At 36.8% G+C, this 18437-nt stretch overlaps 2 protein-coding genes across 4 annotated transcripts in view; both read left to right on the forward strand.

Moving 5' to 3' along the window:
• LOC120477340 (macrophage mannose receptor 1) overlaps positions 1 to 8557 on the forward strand; it is a 67491-nt gene extending 58934 nt beyond the window's left edge. Inside the window, exons 3-7 of the mRNA XM_089131803.1 lie at positions 3662 to 3714; positions 3791 to 4159; positions 4915 to 5247; positions 5785 to 5873; positions 7556 to 8557. Of these exons, the coding sequence (XP_088987929.1) occupies positions 3662 to 3714; positions 3791 to 4159; positions 4915 to 5247; positions 5785 to 5873; positions 7556 to 7669 (958 nt within the window). The 3' untranslated portion in view covers positions 7670 to 8557. The remainder of the gene's footprint in view (positions 1 to 3661; positions 3715 to 3790; positions 4160 to 4914; positions 5248 to 5784; positions 5874 to 7555) is intronic.
• Positions 1 to 18122, forward strand: part of LOC120477339 (putative C-type lectin domain family 20 member A) — a 77056-nt gene extending 58934 nt beyond the window's left edge. For 2 of the 3 annotated variants that reach the window (XM_039668894.2, XM_089131805.1), the window contains exons 2-6: positions 11753 to 11815; positions 12191 to 12565; positions 13955 to 14293; positions 16040 to 16128; positions 16211 to 18122. In XM_039668894.2, the coding sequence (XP_039524828.2) occupies positions 11758 to 11815; positions 12191 to 12565; positions 13955 to 14293; positions 16040 to 16128; positions 16211 to 16306 (957 nt within the window). In that variant the 5' untranslated portion in view covers positions 11753 to 11757 and the 3' untranslated portion in view covers positions 16307 to 18122. Of the gene's footprint in view, positions 1 to 11712; positions 11816 to 12190; positions 12566 to 13954; positions 14294 to 16039; positions 16129 to 16210 lie in introns of all 3 variants that reach the window. The other variant, XM_089131804.1, reaches the window with a different exon arrangement.
• Positions 18123 to 18437: the final 315 nt, after the last annotated feature.

Below are 18437 nucleotides of genomic sequence, written 5' to 3' on the forward strand. Positions count from 1 at the left end.
CTTGAAGTACAGCGCAATGATTAACGCGGTTGCCCAGCGCTGCGTTTGAACAGCGCAGTCGTCATATAACTGACGTCTTGGGACGTGTTTTGACCATACGTCAACATCCACCTTTTTAGGGTACCCTTAAACGTCGGTTAGATGACGTTATCGGATCCTAAACCTACCCGTCACCTAACCGACGTTAAAGGTAAAGCGTCAGTTGTATGACGGCAACTAACCGACGTTTAGAGGTACCCTAAAAAGGCGGATATTGACGTATGGTCAAAACACGTCCCCAAACGTCAGTTATATGACGTCTTGGGATGAGATTGTGTTAGTTTGAACTGCTAGAGGCCTAAAGCTAACGCTAACGCTACTCCTGCGTCTGCGTCACACCAGAGCCCGTCTAACGGAGAGCCGTGGCACTTCCTATTAGCCCCGTTGTGTATCAACCTGGTTGCAGTTCCATTAGAATTCCACTGGGGGTGATGGCGGGCGAGAGCAGAATGAATGGGAGTCTATGGGGCTAAACGGCTAAATGTGTCTCTTTCACCTGCTATTCGTTAAATCAACATGGATTTTATTGTTGATTCCACAAGTTCAATATAGATTATAGGCCAAAAGTCGAATGAACGACTACTTATGTCCTTTTGATTTCTTACAGGTTAGGCCGTTGTTGGCCGGAGCACGCTAGCATTCTGCTATTGTGTGACGTCATCACATTTTTGAACGGATTTTTAGAACAGATAAGTGAACTTAAAAATGCAATTTTCAGCTGAGTGTATTATCTTTTGAATGCAACTTTCAAATTACTTGACAAAAAATTACATCCTGAGAAAAGTGGATTTCTGGGGGTGAACCCCATTGACTCCCATTCATTCTGCACTCGACCGCGAGCGCCCCCGCGTGGACAGAGACGCGTTACTGCAGCCAGTCCAGAAACCAGAAGTAACCAGCCAGTGCCGATTCTCTTCAATTAGACATTCTCTGGTCACACATCCTCAAGTGATGCTCTTGTGGCGCAAGTCGACTTGTGTAGGCCGTCTGCCGGAAGCTAGTTTTATTAGTCGATAAAGTTTTAAATATTGAAATATACAACAGAGATATAGTAATTTCCTTTAATAAATTAAATAGACTGTTATTAACTGAATCAATGTAACACAATGTAATTTGGATACTGTCCTAAAGTTGTATTCAAGACTGTTGTTTGGGGTGTGTTCTACATCTACTGAAGCTGACACCGTCTCTTTAAGTGTCGAGTTAGCGTATAGCTGTGGCCGTTGCAGAAGCGTCAGTTATGTGGACTGACCTCTTTACACAGTCAATTTATTCATTGAATTTGCGCAGACTCATGTGTATGACATTTGATATCTATGATGTGTAATTTTACTGTCCACAGAGCAAACTGACAGGACAGCGAAGAATACGATTAGTGTTGATGAACAATACAAAATGATTATGCATGCAAATTGTGTTTACTGCCAAAAACGGCAAACAAAACCTGCACCGGTGATATTTTCAGTTCATGTTCAATATCTTATACACATCTTGTATCTTCAAATATAAATATGAGAGATGAGTACTGTAATGTACTCTTGTGTGAATGACAGATTTTCCGCTGTTTTGGATCTCAGTGTTTGGATTACCTCATGAATAATGTGGAGAATAAAATTCACAATTTCAGGATTATTTATTTGTGATAAAGATATTTCTGTTTTTAAACGCTTTCTGTTGAGTCCAGTTATGAGTAAATATTTCAACTAACATCACATCTCTCACACTGTAAAAAATAAACCATACATTTTACGGTAAAAAAACGGCAGCTGTGGTTTGACAGAACTTTACTGTTAAAAATACGGTAGGAACGTTAATGGTTTTACAGACTTAACTTAAAATGTACAGTAATAAACCGTATTTTATTTTCTGATAAAATGTGGATTTACCAACTTATTGACGTATGTAATACACTGACAACTAACAATCATCACACAGCAGTGATGCAAGTTACGTGAGCAATCACAGCTCATCACAAATGAATACTTGTATAAAGCGATACATATTTAAAGAAGCTGCACAATATCATTCACACAAACATTAAGCACCATCATGCGTAACACACATGAAATAAAAAAAATGCAGTAAACATTAATTTAACAACATTACATGTAACATAAAACCCTTATGTACATAACTGATTAGAAAAAAAACAGTAAAACTATGAGGAACCATAGTTATTTCAACAAAAATGCATAAAATGTGAAGTGTCACTCAATTTACGGTTTTCCACTGTAAATTATACAATGATTTGTTCTTTTTCACTTTCAAAAACTGTAAATTTAACGGTATTTTACTGTACAATTATATCACAGTTATTTACCGTGTATAATACGGAAACTTTCTGTTTACCAATTAACAATTTTGCGCTGTAGTATTTTTACAGTATTTTACCGTTAAAATCACGGTTATTTTACAGTGGGGTTTTGCACACTGGTGTTCGCATCTGTCAAGTGCTATGAGTGAAATCATGCGGAGAAGTGTACGTAGGTAAAAATCAGTGTGTGAAAGCTATAAAGAGAGTTTTTTAAAATGCATTGCTGACAAGACCAACTGTCCACCAACACATGTTTTTGTGTATAAACTGTCATAGAAATTGGTATTTCATGAATTGTTCTCTGCATGGCTTCTGCATGAGTGGTTAGTCCACCGGCTAGATCAGTGTAGAGGTCATACACTCAAAAGTATTCTCTGAATAAATGCGTCTAACAAGACTTTCCATGCAAACGATTCCCTTCATCTGTGCAGTGATTATTCTGGACTTCTGCAAATGCATTGGCTGAGTGTCATTAGTTGAGCAAATCGTGATCGCCTAATGCTTTCACACTCAAAATGCAAAACAATTCAACATTAAAATAATGGCTATGTGTGTGTGTGTGTGTGTTTACACCTGCTCTATCGACTACAACGTGCACTTTTGACATCTGGGCAGTGATGGAGCTCAGAATGGTGATTGTATAATATATATAATATATATATAAATGTTCAGTAAAAGTATACTGCTTAAAAAAATTGCATGCTCCTAAAACTATACATTACTTCGTTAGTTTTGAAGTAGTAAAACGAATGGCTTTGCGGTATTGGTTTAGGAGAAGCTGAGTAATGATGGCGTAATTACGTGAATCACTTGAAGCGTTGTACGACTGTCACGAGTAATCGTTTGTGGATATTTTGGAAATGAATGGGTGCTACTGGAAAATGAACCTACCTTCACACACACTAATTCAGAAGTTAAGATAGTTCCTAAAGTTGTGAACATTGTCATGGCTAAAAGGCCTTTTGTGAAACAGTCAAAATATTACACATGCATTCTTTTGTTAAAACGCTATCTTAATCAAATTCATGAAGTGGCATCCTTATTCTACAAGATATTACGTTGTGAAAACCGATTCAACACAAAAGCTTTTCATGAACAAAAGCCAATTTCCTATGCAAACAAATCTGCCTTGATATTTGTGTAAACGCATTTGATAAGCATCATTAGCTGAGCAAATGTTGACATCACGAACCATATCGTCAAAGAATAAAGACAAACCGGACTTCAATACACAAATGAACATGGGTGTGTGTATTTACCCCTGGACCGAACAATATTTTAATACAGGCTGCATTGATTTTTGGCCAGTCTAATCTCAGCAGCGATGAAGCAAAGATTCATCCATCTCTTTTTGCTCTCAGGTGAGTGTGTTTTGTGTTTGATTTACTGGATTGCAAAACTGGATTGTTTTACTAACTTTGTATTAACTGCACTCAGGGTTTCTCGCACTGATTCTGTGCGGCACACGTGAATATATTCTGATCCGAGAGTATAAAACGTGGAACGAGGCTCAAGATTACTGTCGACAGAACTACATTGACCTGGCCACTGTACAGACGGATGAAGAGTGGAGCGAACTCAACAAGTTACGAGCTGAACTACAGTTTTACATGTGGATCGGACTGTACGACGACGCGACGAGCTGGCGTTGGTCTCTTCCAGATACATATGTGACTTTCTTAAACTGGGCTTTTGATCAGCCAAACAATTTGGGTGGAAAACAATATTGTGTAATTCTGCAGTCGACTGGATACTGGTGGGATGAAGACTGTTATTGGACAATGCCCTTTTTTTGCCAAAATAGTGGTAAGAGTGAAGACAAGATGTTTTCAGTATCAAATGATTAGTATCAAATGAGCTTAAATATTGAGTATTGCACGTTTTCTGACATCTTATAAGTAAATATGCAAATTATGCATTATTTTATTACTTATGCGCAAAATTGCATACCGTTCCAGAACAGAAATTTGAATATTGGATAAAGCCAGGTTCAAAATTCTTGTTTAATTTTGTTGACATGTTAGAGTTATAGTTTTTTATAGAAGGGATTTTGTATTTCACTTTTCATCACTCCATAAATCAGAAAAAACTGCCAACAGACGGTAGAAAAACGATTTCACCATGTTTTAGGAATAAAATGTTATAAAAAACAGGTTGAATGATATATAAACAAAACCTTCAGTAAAAACCTTCAGAATATAGATGGGAATAAAACTCTAAGTTTTGGTGTATGTCAGTGTTACACAAGTTGAGAAAAACTCATTTGGAGAAATCGGCCTTTTTAAAGATGCATATTGTAGTTGATATCTCCAGATCCAAAACGATAAACTCCGTACTTTAGATTCTAAATTCTTTTCTTTCCACTAGTCAGAAGAAGACATGTTAAGGAAGCCCTGAACCGCAACGTGAAAAAAAAAAAAAAATTTCGAGCATTTCGAGATTAAAGTCGAAACATTTCGAGAATAAAGTCAAAACATTACGATAATATAAGTGTGTGCGTTCACTAGCTCAGACTAACTAGATTGGCCTGTTGAGTTAATAGTTATTCTGATGTTTTACAGAAGGACAACCGGTTCTAGTTACGGACCCGCCGATGTCCTGGGACGAAGCTCAGAGTTACTGCCGAGCAAACTTCTCAGACTTGTTCGCCGTGACGAACAGTGACGTGAATCTCCAGCTGACCGACATGATCCACCTACACAGTGGTGCCTGGATCGGTCTGTCCAGGGACTCGTGGAAGTGGTTGAACAACACAAGCCCGTATTCCCCTCTGCCGTGGGCGGCAGGACAGCCGGATAACTCGATGGGCAAGGACAAGTGTGGCGCTTTAGATGATTACGGTCAAATTGATGACGAGACCTGCTCAACACTCAATTTCTTCTTATGCCAGACAAGTTCAGTGTTATTTAAACCATGATATTTTTGTTGTTGTTACTTTGTCTAGCTTTATGCATTTTCAAGCCAAAATATCTTCATCTAAAATAAAAGATGTATCTCAGTATTTAAATATAAACTATTAAATTTTTTTTCCCAAAAAAAAATTCTAGTAGACATTTACATTTCATGCATTGTGAAAAAGGCAGTTTGAAAATGATTCCGATTTTACTAATATAAATGAACACTAATATATGTGATATTTATCAACATATTAAATTTTTTTATAATGATGGTGCAAATCATTTCATTTAAATGTAAAAATTGAACTTTTGCATGGAAGTAAATTTTATAATATAAAATTTCACAGTCAGGTTTAAATTGAAAATATCTGACTTAATTCTCATCATTTCTTAAACCCTAAACTGGTGTAATGAATCAATGCAATATTCACAATGTTTTTCAGTCCTGTTCATTTGGCAAAACACTCATCTAATATTCAAAGTGATTGTAATTGCTTGTATTTGTTTTGTTTTTTTCGTCACTTCTTTCCATAGCACGAGTGAAGCAACAGATATTGAGACTGGAGGTGAAAGCAGGAGATAATGTCAATGATCGAGCGATCACAGCGGATGTGTTAAATAAGGTGAGTCAAGTCAAGTCACCTTCATTTATACAGCGCTTTTTATATCAAAGCAGCTTCACAGATAGCGTCATAGTCCAGCTTGAGTCAGTTCAGTGATGGTTCATTTTTTGTTGTAAGAAAGTTATGAATTTAGTTGATTTATATATATTTATATAAAACAGTGATGTCATCGTCCAGCTCATTTCAGATGTGGTATCCACAATTATGAGAAAAAGTGAATAAATGACAAAATGTTTAAACTATGGTATATACATTCAAAAATATGACATATTAATTATGACTAATTCATAATTATGAGATGAGAAGTACTTATGACTGTCATTATTTACTTTTTGTCATAATTTCACATTTTTATGATTAATTAATGTCATGACTTTATGACTTGTGCCATAGTTTCAACTTAGTATATCAAATACGTTGCCTTTGTCAAAATATTTCAACATTTTGACATTATATGATATGAAAATTCAAAATAATTAAATAATCATAATTATGAAATTAAAAGTAGAAATTATGACTGTCGTAATTGTTTTTTGTTTTTTTTGTCAATGTCAAATTCAAATTTACGGAGGCGTATTGCATTCACTTGAAGAAAAAAAATCTACTCTGTTTTTCTGAATTAACGAGTTAATTTTTCATGAGAAAAAAAAAATTTGCTCTGTTTTTCTGAATTAATGAGTTAATTTTTCATGAGAAAAAAGTTTTTGCTCTGTTTTTCTGAATTAATGAGTTAATTTTTCATGAGAAAAAAAGTTTTTGCTCTCTTTTTCTGAATTAACGAGTTAATTTTTCATGAGAAAAAAAAGTTTTTGCTCTGTTTTTCTGAATTAATGAGTTAATTTTTCATGAGAAAAAAATTTGCTCTGTTTTTCTGAATTAATGAGTTAATTTTTCATGAGAAAAAAATTTGCTCTCTTTTTCTGAATTAATGAGTTAGTTTTTCTTGAGAAAAAAAGTTTTTGCTCTGTTTTTCTGAATTAATGAGTTAATTTTTCATGAGAAAATGTATTTTTGCTGTTTTTCTGAATTAACTCATTAATTCAGAAAAACAGAGCAAAAAAAATTCCATTAAAAATTAACTCATTAATTCAGAAAAACAGAGCAAAAAAAATTTTTCTCATGAAAAATTAACTCGTTAATTCAGAAAAACAGAGCAATTTTTTTTTTTCTCATGAAAAATTAACTCGTTAATTCATAAAAACAGAGCAGATTTTTTTTTCTTCAAGTGAATGCAATACGCCTCCGTACAAATTAGTTTGTCTTAATTAAAAAAAAAAATCGACAAAAATGGGCTTCACTTGTCTGGAGTTTCAATGAGATGGCTCTGTCCACTTGGAGCTGGCTGAATTAACATAATTTTTATTAATATCTTTCACGTTTACTGCAGTCAGATTATCTTATTAACAGCACTCACACGGCTGTGCACTCGTAATGACAAATCAAGGATGTTAAGAGACTAAAAGCAGGTTTAGAGCTTGCCCCACTGAAGTCAACAGGGTGCGAATTTTAAAAAAGACGAGCAACACCGATTTTAGTTGTTTTTGTCTGTACTGACAGCACTCCAAATGTACAAAAATTGACTCAGTATGCCATTATTTTATGTCATTTTGATGAATTGTTTCCTCATGAGGCAGCAATGGTCCTCCTAAGTAACTGTACGGTTGGTGACCCGGTCTCCTCAGGTCCAGCAGAGTCTGCGCGCGCAGGGAATCGCCGCCGATGTGAAGCTGACCTGGCGGGAGCGTCCGGGTGAAGGGATCTTCCAAAAGACCGAATCAACAGGCATCAACGGATAATTATTATTATAACGTATTTTTATAACTTCAGAACTTTATTCTAGAGTTGCTGCAAAACCAAAACAACATGTTACTTTAATTTCCTATTATCATAGTAGACATCGGAAGGTGACTTGACCATTAACACACTTGAATAGAGTATACTTCTATCTAGTGTGTTTGGAATTAAGAATAGTTCATTAATGTAGTCGGCTAACGTATGAATTAATTAATTCAATACATGTTTTATGATATCATCATCATGTTGTGATCATTTTTCCGAAATCTGCTGGTATTAAATGTACAGTGCACTCGTACAAATGAGGGGTCTTTATTGGCGTCACTGGTTTAACATCCGCTGACTTACTAAAGGCTCAAAGATCATTCAAATGTTCAATGGGAACCCTTTACTTGAAGGGGTGTGCATATGAAGTAGGGTTTATGCATGACTATGACGACTGTCATTAAGTTATGACATTTTTAATGCAAATATGACATTGTTTGAGATGTCTTTGTCATGACAACTTGACCTAAACCAATCCATCATAACCTGTCAGTGTCTTTGTCATAACGACTCGACATTACTAAGACAACACAACCTGTCGTAAATATGGCAGATTAATGATCAAACTTATGAAAATGCTTATTGGTTAATACATTAAACTGTCATGTGGTTGGTTTTGACATGAAGGCACGACACAGTTATAATGCCACATGACAGATTAATGTAATGTTAACTTACATGTGAAACCTTTATTTTTAAGAGCGACCCACACCCAAAAACAAAAGCCTGACTCCTCTCTGTAAAATCAATACATAAGTATAACATAATGATTGTCAGCGTGACTGTTTGCATTGTTTCAATTCAGTTTCTTGCATTAAATATTTGCCTTTGCTGCCTCAAAGATACTTTCGACTTTATGAATGTTGTTATTTTACTTATTACAATTATAGCTATCATGCTTGGCTTACATATTTTTTTGCCAGAATTACCTTTTTGAGATAACTCAAATATCCAAGTTGTCACTTAAAGGAGTAGTTCACTTAAAAAAAAAAAATGCTGATAATTTACTCGCCCCCATGTCATCCAAGATGTCCATGTCTTTCTTTCTTCTGTCGAAAAGAAATGAAGGTTTTTGATGAAAACATTCCAGCATTTTCTCCATATAATGGACTTCAATGGGGTCCAAACGGTTCAAGGTCCAAATGAGAGTTTCAGTGCAAACTGTTCAAAGGGCTTTAAGACGATGAATAAGGGTCTTATCAAGCGAAACGATCGCTCATTTAATAAATAAATAACACAGTTTAAGTTTTATAAGCTCAAATGCTCGCCTTGCTCTGTTCTGTGACGCGCGTTCGTGACTCTCCTGTTCGAACTCGTTCATCAAAATGAACGAATCTTTTTTCGAGTCATGACTCGAAGGGTCCTTGATAAGACCCTTATTCATCGTCTTAAAGCCCTTTGAACAGTTTGCACTGAAACTCTCATTTGGACCTTGAACCGTTTGGTCCCCATTGAAGTCCATTATATGGAGAAAATCCTGGAATGTTTTCATCAAAAACCTTAATTTCTTTTTCCACTGAAGAAAGAGAGACATGGACATCTTGGGTGACATGGGGGTGAGTAAATTATCGCAAAAGTTTTTTTAAAAGTGAACTACTCCTTTAATACAACTCAACTTCACATTTCAAGTTATAATAACTTTAATGCACTAAAATAAAGTGACTGGGGTATTTCATTTGACATTTAAATAAATAAAAATACATTAAGAATCATGCAAGCAGACGGGATTAAGGGTTAAGGAAAGATCTAGCATCAGTCTCATTTGGCTTGATCCAGTCGGGTTCATCATCTTTAGTCAAATATTATGAAAATGTCCTCATCCGACCAGAAACAAAGCTTCGAGCCGAGGGACGCTGCTGAAGAACTGTAGATTTCTTTAATATCTCAGGTGTTTCAGAGAGCATAAAGTTTCTCATAAAACTGTTCCCAGATCAGGCTAATCACATTAACGTTAAATAAGATGATGTCTTGATATTCTTAAATCCAGACACATTTACTGGAGGAGCGAAAGTACTACAAATATTGAGTCTTGTTTTACTAATGCTTAAAACAAGAACAAAGTCAGAAAATTGACCTGGTTTGCATTAATTTGGCAGATATCTGCTCTTGTTTTAAGCACAAACTCACTTTATTTTGATACTTTTTTTCAAAAATAAGAAGTAATTTTGCTTCTTGAGCAAATGTTTCTTGGTTTAAGTCACTTTATTGAAGACCAAGCCGTCTGCCTGATGTCCCGATTCTCCATTGCGTGCCTCGTTAATGTGTTTTGACTAAAAGGCTTCATATTTCAAGCAAATTGATGAAAATCAGTCTGTCATTAAAAAAGGATTTAGTGGTCGAGCGCTTAGACAGATCTCTGTGAGGGTTCAACACAACAGGTAAGAAGCTTTTCCTGAGCTTTAGATACCTAATACACTTCAAACCACACACCGTAACTCAGAACAAATACTATTATTAAGGCTTGTTTTCATATTTCATAAATCTTCTGATGATTACATTGATTCATTTAAATGACGAATGCAAATGTCTAAACATTCGTAAATCAAGATGACACTGAAGTCTTTGAGAGGTCATAAATTATGAGTTTTCATCGAAAACAAACTAGTTTTCACTTTGAATTAAGTTTCTCTTTTGGACCCTATTGGGGCCTATATTTGTACTTGTTTTAAGCATGAACTCAGAGAACTTTTGTCTTTGTAAAATTATTATTATTATTATTAGAAAACAACTTAATAATTTTGGGCCACTGTAAAAAAATATTGTTGGTTTAACTTAAAAAAAATAAAAAAAAGTAACCTGGTTGCCTTAAAAATTTAAGTTCATTGAAATTTGAAATTGAAAAAATGAGTTTACAATGAAGGAGATTAATTTAATCACCAGAAACTCAAAATATTATGTCATCTGAACAACATAAATTATCTAAGTTGATTTGACAAAAGAAAAAATGTTATGATTACAAATCATGAAAATATTTTTTACAGTGAAATTTGAGTTTGATATATATGCTATCTGAAAAATCTGAAATCTTTCACTGAGATGTTGTTTGGCGGCAGTACCGAAAGTTTTCACCAGATGAAATTTGTCTCCCATTCCTTTCTGACCACGAGAAACACAAGTGTGGTGATTTTTTCAGGAGCATTTAATCTGTCCCAATCATGCCCATGATTTTTATTTCTGGTGTGCAAGTTTCGTACAATTCCGATGAAGTAAAAAATTACAAAAACACCGAACATCGCCAGAGCGTTAAATCAAGATACAATATCTGTGGAGAGGCAAAATGAAATGAAAATAAAAAGTCAAAAAAAAAAAAAAACTTAACTCAAAGGGAAACACGTTTATTTTTCTGACCTCATTGGTAGATGTTTAATCAGCTTAGCCTACTTGAGTATTATTTGAGCTCTTAGTTTGTGATTATCAGTGTTGGGTGTAACTAATTACTAAGTAATTAGTTACTGTAATTTAATTACTTTTCCCTTGAAAATGTAAAGTAAGGGATTACTCTTCATTTATCTGTAATTTAATTACAGTTACTTCTGATGTTATTGAGGTAAATACTGTGTATAGAGCAATCCGATCTCACAGCGATTCGTATGCATTTTATGAGGTGTCTAAATATTACGACCGCACTCGTACAAATTCATATGAATTATTGTAAAATATGTTTGACAAAAGTGTGAAATGTCATGAGATCAGACCTAAAACAATACTGGTTTAACATCAAAATGTATTGTCTGATGTTAAAAAGTATGTTTTTATAATGTAACCTTCTCCACCTTGGTCTGTTTAAGGATAATTCATGCAATTTTATAGCAATTATTTGAAAGAATTAAAACAGATCCATGTCTATCCTTGTATTATTCAGCTGGTTGAGATTGATATGGGATTTTGAAAGTAATTAGTAATTAAAAGTAATTAAATACTTTTTAGAGAGAGTAATTAGTACAGTAATCTAATTACACTGTTGAAGAGGTAATTAACTAGTAATTAATTACTTTTTTAGAGTAACTTACCCAACACTGGTGATTATTTGCTGTTGACAGGAGCCATGATGGACCCGATGCTTCTTCTCGTCCTCATGAGCTGCGCTATATATCGTGTTACAGGTCGGTGAGATATCACACTATTATACTTTATGTTAGTAGCTCAGGGTATTGTTGCATCCTCATGCAGTAAGTAGAGACCCACGAAATACATATGAAGAGTTCAGATGCAAAAGCCTCTAAATGCCATTTGAAATTTTCTTCTTTAATGATGATTTTTATCAAACTTGTATATTTAAGTTCAGTAATTTCACTTAAATAACAATTAATAGGTAATTATCATTGCCATTTAAGTGAAATTACTGAACTTAAATATACAAGCTTGATAAAAATTATCATTTTAGAAGAAAATTTCAAATGGCACTTAGAGGCTTTTGCATCTGAACTGTTTATTGTATTTGCATCTGCATTTTAAATGCATTCTAAATATTTTTCAAGGCACGTTAAATCCCTCCAAAATCTTCTACTTCGTGAATCAACCCAAAGCCTTCGACGAGGCTCAGCGACACTGCCGCGACGCTCACACCGACCTGGCGACGCTACGGGACCGCGCGGAAGTGGACGAGCTCTTGGCTCTGGAAGACTTCACGTCCACTGCATCCGCCTGGATTGGACTGAAGAAGACCAGTCAATCCCAGTGGCAATGGTCTCTGGCCGACCAAGACTTTTACAAGGACGGAAAAACCGGATATATACAATGGGGACCAAGCGAACCAACCAACACACCCGGTGAATACTGTTCGGTAATGGATGATCAGGGGAACGTTCGTGACACGACGTGTCAGACGCAAAGGAACTTCATTTGCTACAATGGTAATTAATCACTGCTATAGCAGTGTTTGTGTTTATGTTTATAGTTTGTGTTTATGCTTTTGTGTAGATGGTAATTTTACAGAGTCATTATAGAGGGGGGAATTAGACGGGGGGCATTCCCTGAGAAACTGTGTGTTTGCTCACAAAACTTTTTGTGCAATTTAAAAAAGTTGGTGTAGAAACAATTTCCACTCATAAATTGCTAGTACAAAATGGCAGGTTGGCAACACATTGAAGTAAACATGACATTTTAAAAGACTGTAAACTCGCAAAATGTTTGTGTTTTAATGCAAATAACTCAAAAGTTTTGTGAGCGAATGCAAAGTTTCAGGAGGAAACACAAACAATTTACAGGCAAATGCAAAGTTTCTCATTGGAACGTAAAACATTTGTGAGGGAACGCTAATATGACATTTGCTGCGTCCCAATTCGCTTACTTATACTAAAAGCGCCCTAAAAGTGTACTCTTTTTGTGAGGAAAAAGTACATACTTAAAGAGTAGGCAAGCTTTGGGACATACTATCACGTCATCTTTAACGGACAGCGCTGTGCATCCGGTCACCGTAAACTGCCCTGTCAATCATCTCGTCACAGTTAAAATCCTCCATTCTATCTAATTTTATTTCCTACCGTTTCGGAGAGCACGTTCATCTGCCAGTTGTGGGTCTTTCATGCTGTCCTTGCAATTTCAATATAATGATGCATTTTGGCTAAACGTGTTACAAGAAGTTCACAATGCTGCTGCAAATGCAATATAATGTGGAAAACATTGAAGAAATTAATTTTCGTCAGGTTAGATACTGATAATTAATCACTCAAAGCTCTTTATCTAAACCTCTCTGCACAACCGCGGCCGGGGACTCGCGCATCCTCCGTATCGACTACGTGTCTGTAGTTTTTTAAGACTTTTTACTCGTGTTTGTAGTTCTAACCGAATCCTCGTCCAACGCGCAATGGTTTGTGGGCAATATCAGCCGTTAGAGTGTGCATCGATCTACACTTCGGATTCTGACCGGAAAAAGTAGACCATCCGGGTATCTTTGAAACACTAATTTCAACATACAACGATTTGGGACGTACTAATTCTATTTTTGAATACTTTTTAGGACGTATAGTATGCGAATTGGGACGCAGCAATTGACTTTTCCCCATCAGTATGTCCCGTAGGCTGGAGTATTTTTGGCAAAATGTTTGTCTGAAGTGTTTTTTCTGAAATCACGTACTGTCTGAGTAGGTTATATATTACATACTATATATACATGGGTATTTATGGGCAATAACATATTATAATATAATATTGTAACATAATTGAATCCATGATATTGTTAGCCCTATGCCTGACCAGTTGATTCCTGCAAATGCAACCCGTCTCTTTTTGTATGTCTTTAGGTCAGAATAGTAATGAAGAGAAACACATCTTGGTTAATGACCTGAAGTCATGGAGGGAAGCTCAGAGTTACTGCAGACAGTTTCACACAGATCTGGCCAGCGTCAGGAACCCGGAGGAGAACCTGCAGATCCAGAAGCTCATTCCTGCTACAGGAATCCTATATATCGGCCTTTACCGGGACGTTTTCGGCTGGTCCGACGGCGACTCGTCCTCCTTCAGGAACTGGGACCCTTATCAGCCGGATGGATCGGGAGATTGTGTGGCTCAACGATTACAGGATCCCAGACTGTGGGTCGATGAGACGTGCAGCAGTCCCAAACCTTTCTTCTGCTATGCGAGTGAGTGTGTTTCTCCATGTCTGAGGTGTAGCTACGCAGAGCCATACACATAGAGATAAAGACAGTAAAATCCAGATCATGGTATTTTTCAGGTCATGTACTTTTTAAAGTAACATTCCCCAAAACCAATAGCATGTTATGTCGAGCTTGAGGTCTAGGCAGGTTTGAATGTGTGCAAGCAAGACTCATTTGGATGACTAGAACAATACAGGGAATAGATCACAGATCTGAAGCATGTGGGAAAACACTCCAATCTGATTGGCTGGCGGCAGTCAGAGCGCTCGGAAGTACAAGAGGCGTTATTATAGTTAACGCATGGTAAAGGCAGGATCGTGTCAAATCCAACATGCGTTTTAGGAAGTTTGGGCCACAGTGTCCCAGGGGTTTGACACATGACGTGTGTGTTTATGGCTAGTGTCGCGGTACGAGTAAACCTCACTCCTCTGATCTCAAGAGGTTGCGGTCTTTAGCCTCGTTGTTAGAGCGCCGACTCCCACGCCGGAGACCCGGTTCGAGGCCCGCACAGAGCGGGGGGTGTTCAGTCATAAGCGGATCACAGCTCGAGCTCACCAAGTATTTACTGAGAAAGTTTTGGCTCTTTCTCGTGCCTTGGTCACAGGCTTGAGCGATTTGCTGGATCTGGTTGATGAAGGTAAGGAAAGCCTTGTCCCAAATGGTACCTTAAAGGGTTAGTTCACCCAAAAATGAAAATTCTGTCAGTATTTACTCACCCTCATGTTGTTCCAACCCCGTAAGACCTTCGTTCATCTTCGCAACACAAATTAAGATATTTAAGATATTAAGATCGCTCCTGCATACTAGTCCATAGGCTTCTTGAGGGAATGACTCTTGCTGGCCTCGAAAAGTCATTAAAGACATCGTTAAAATAGTCCAAGTGACTACAGGGGCTCAATCTTAACTTTATCAAACGACGAGAACACTTTTTGTGCGCAAAAACAACAAAAATAACGACTTTATTTCAACTATTCACTTCCTTCTCCATGGGCCTGTAGTCAGTTAGCGTAGTGTGATTGCGTAAAGCTACGTCACACGTAGGCTCACTATTGGCCGACGCTGGTCATGTGTGTGTGATGCGTGTGACGTACAATAACAGAAGCTTACGCTATTAAACTAGTAACCTGACTCGCGCAGAGGGAGAAATAAACCAATAGTTGAAATAAAGTCGTTATTTTTGCACACAAAAAGTGTTCTCGTCGTTTGATAAAGCCCCTTGAGTCACTTGGACTATTTTAACGATGTCTTTAATGACTTTTCGATGCCAGCAAGAGTCATTCCCTCATGAAGCCTATGGACTAGTATGCAGGAGCGATCTTAATATCTTAAATATCTTAATTTGTGTTGCGAAGATGAACGAAGGTCTTACGGGGTTGGAACAACATGAGGGTGAGTAAATACTGACAGAATTTTCATTTTTGGGTGAACTAACCCTTTAAACACTCACAGTCTTCCTTCGAGGACGCACTTACACGACATAACGTAACTTTGACTTTCGGGAAGAACATCATGCAGGCTTGGCAAACAGTCTCAACTGTAACTGTGGTTCCCTGAGAAGCGGATTAAGGCACTGCAGTATTGTGCTTACGGACGTCACGGCCTGTCACCAACCAATCAGATTGGAGTGTTTTCACACATGCGATGCCTCAGACACTGGACCATCCATTACTTTGAGAGAGCCGTGGCTGATCTGTGATGATTGAGAACATGCGGACTGTATTTTCCCCACAGCCGTAGTGTTTAAACAGGTTCTGAGACTGGAGCTGGGGTCGGATCGGGACGTGAACGATCCTGATGTGAAGGCCACCATCCTCCAGGAGGTTAGAGACACTCGTCTTTATGAATTCACAAAATACAACATTCACAAAAAACATGATGACGAGTGTGTGTGTGTCTCCTCAGATCCAGCAGAGGCTGATCTCTCAGGGAGTGACGGAGAGCGTGCAGTGGAGGCAGCAGCCGGACGGAAACATCTTTCAAGCCAGAGCTCAGTCATAATATCTCTGTCAAGTCATCTTCATTTATGTAGCGCTTTTAACAATGTAGAGAAGCATGGATACACACACTGTAAAAACTGTTTCTGCTATTTATTTAAACAAATATATAGTAACAATATTACACATGCTATTTTTGAGTAGTTAAGGCTTGATTTCTTTCATAGAAACTACCTAAATAAATCATGTAAAATCCCCTTAAGTATTTAGTCTAAGATACAATGGATTTAATATTTTTTGTGAAATATGCTTTTTTATTTTAAGTTGATGGCCGGTTCGTGAGCGAATCGTTCTTTTGAACCGGTTCTTTTTAGTGAACCGGTCGAACCAGTACACTAAATCGGACTGAATCGTCCGAAACAGTTCGCGTCTTGCGTCAGCTCTAAACCACAAGTTACTGAAGTTACTCATTTTCGGACATGCCTGACAGTCCCTCCGAATCGAAATAAACCAATATCCAGAAGTACATTTTATTCCAGTGATTTAAAAAGTTCACTGAACGGAGACATATGTTGGTGCTGAGAGAAGTGATACTGCGCATGCGTGGACTACCGAACATACAGGTACAGCGGTTCTCGGATAAACAGTAAAGAACCGAGAACTGTTTCTTTCGGACACGTTCGACATACTAAGAACTGATGAGTTGATGAGCTGAGCATGCGTGCATTTTTTTCTGAGGGACGAAATGTACGTTTCCATGTCTTTAGTTGAACATCAGTAAGTGTAACAAAATAAAACATTTTGGAAACATGTTTATCACATAATTACTGTATTATCACTGTATTATTTTAACGATTGGATTCTAAAACTGTCAAACTAAACATTTATTATTGTACTAAAATAATATTTTCAGGAACAGCTCATTTAATTTCTATGTAACAATATAAATCTTTGATGTAAACTCTTGCCAAGGTTATAATGGTGCACTGCTTAGTAAATGTTTATAATGTGTTAATATAACGAATTAATTCGTTATGTTAACACATTATAAACATGATGTATGTATAGGCTACTGTATATAGGCTACAGAAGGCTATATTGGAGACAGACATGCATCGATTTTTTTTAGTTTTGTCGACTGTATATTCAGGTTTCAGCTCAGCACACAGGCCTATGCTGTATGGTTCTCGAGTCGAGAACTGGTTGTTGCACCGAGAACGGTTTCTTTCGGACACGTTCGATACGGAGAACCGACGAGCTGGAGATACTGCGCATGCGTGATAGCAGCGACGTCACGGTGAAGAAGAACTTTCTTTCGGCCGGCTGATCCCTGTGGTGATATACGAGCACCGAGCACGCAGTAGTGCGGCTGAACCCAGGACTTAAATGAGAGGGCGAATCGGCGAAATGTAAGTTTATTTAATAACAAATAAAATGATGAAGACCATTTATGCATTTTATATATTTAAAACATGTAAAACATCCGCGTTAGCACATCGCCTAGGCTGCAGCAGGTTCGTTTTCAAAATGTAAATGTAAGAAACGTATCCAAGATGATTATGACGATGTGTATTATTATTTAACTGAAGTTATGATTACAAATGCCTTTAATTTGTAGTATTTTTATCCGCCGGGATGATAGAATTGACGTCATTACGTGATGACGTAAAAGAACTGGTGAACCGGTTCATTAGAACGAACTGTCCGAAAGAACCGGTTCGCGGAAAAGAACCGGACTTCCCATCACTTGAGTGAATGGAAACAACCTGTTTATTTTTTGGCTGAATTATATTGCATTATTAAAAGACTGTATCCTTGTTACTGTACTAGCATTATAACAGAGTTTATGCTCAATAAACAAAGTAACATGTTTCAGAATATCAATACATGCAGTTATTCACAACCTTACTATAATCCATACTCTTCTGCACAATGGTATCAAAACATAATAGAAACTCTTTCAAATGTCAAACATAACTGAACATCAAACATTAACAGATGTTTCTCTTTACTTAAAAACACATAAAATAACACTTAATTTCCATATTTCTTCTCCATTACCAGTGCAACCTGTGCAAAGCATGCTGGGAACTAACAATGGTGTCTCTAAATAAAACCGTGTAATTGAGCTAATTCTCTTAAAATTAATTTTCCTTAATTTTATCAGTTTAATCGGTTCCTCAATTCAAGTCTCA

Source organism: Pimephales promelas, chromosome 1 (assembly GCF_988280905.1).
Source record: "Pimephales promelas chromosome 1, fPimPro1.hap1.1, whole genome shotgun sequence".
In the NCBI taxonomy this organism is placed as follows: Eukaryota; Metazoa; Chordata; class Actinopteri; order Cypriniformes; family Leuciscidae; genus Pimephales; species Pimephales promelas.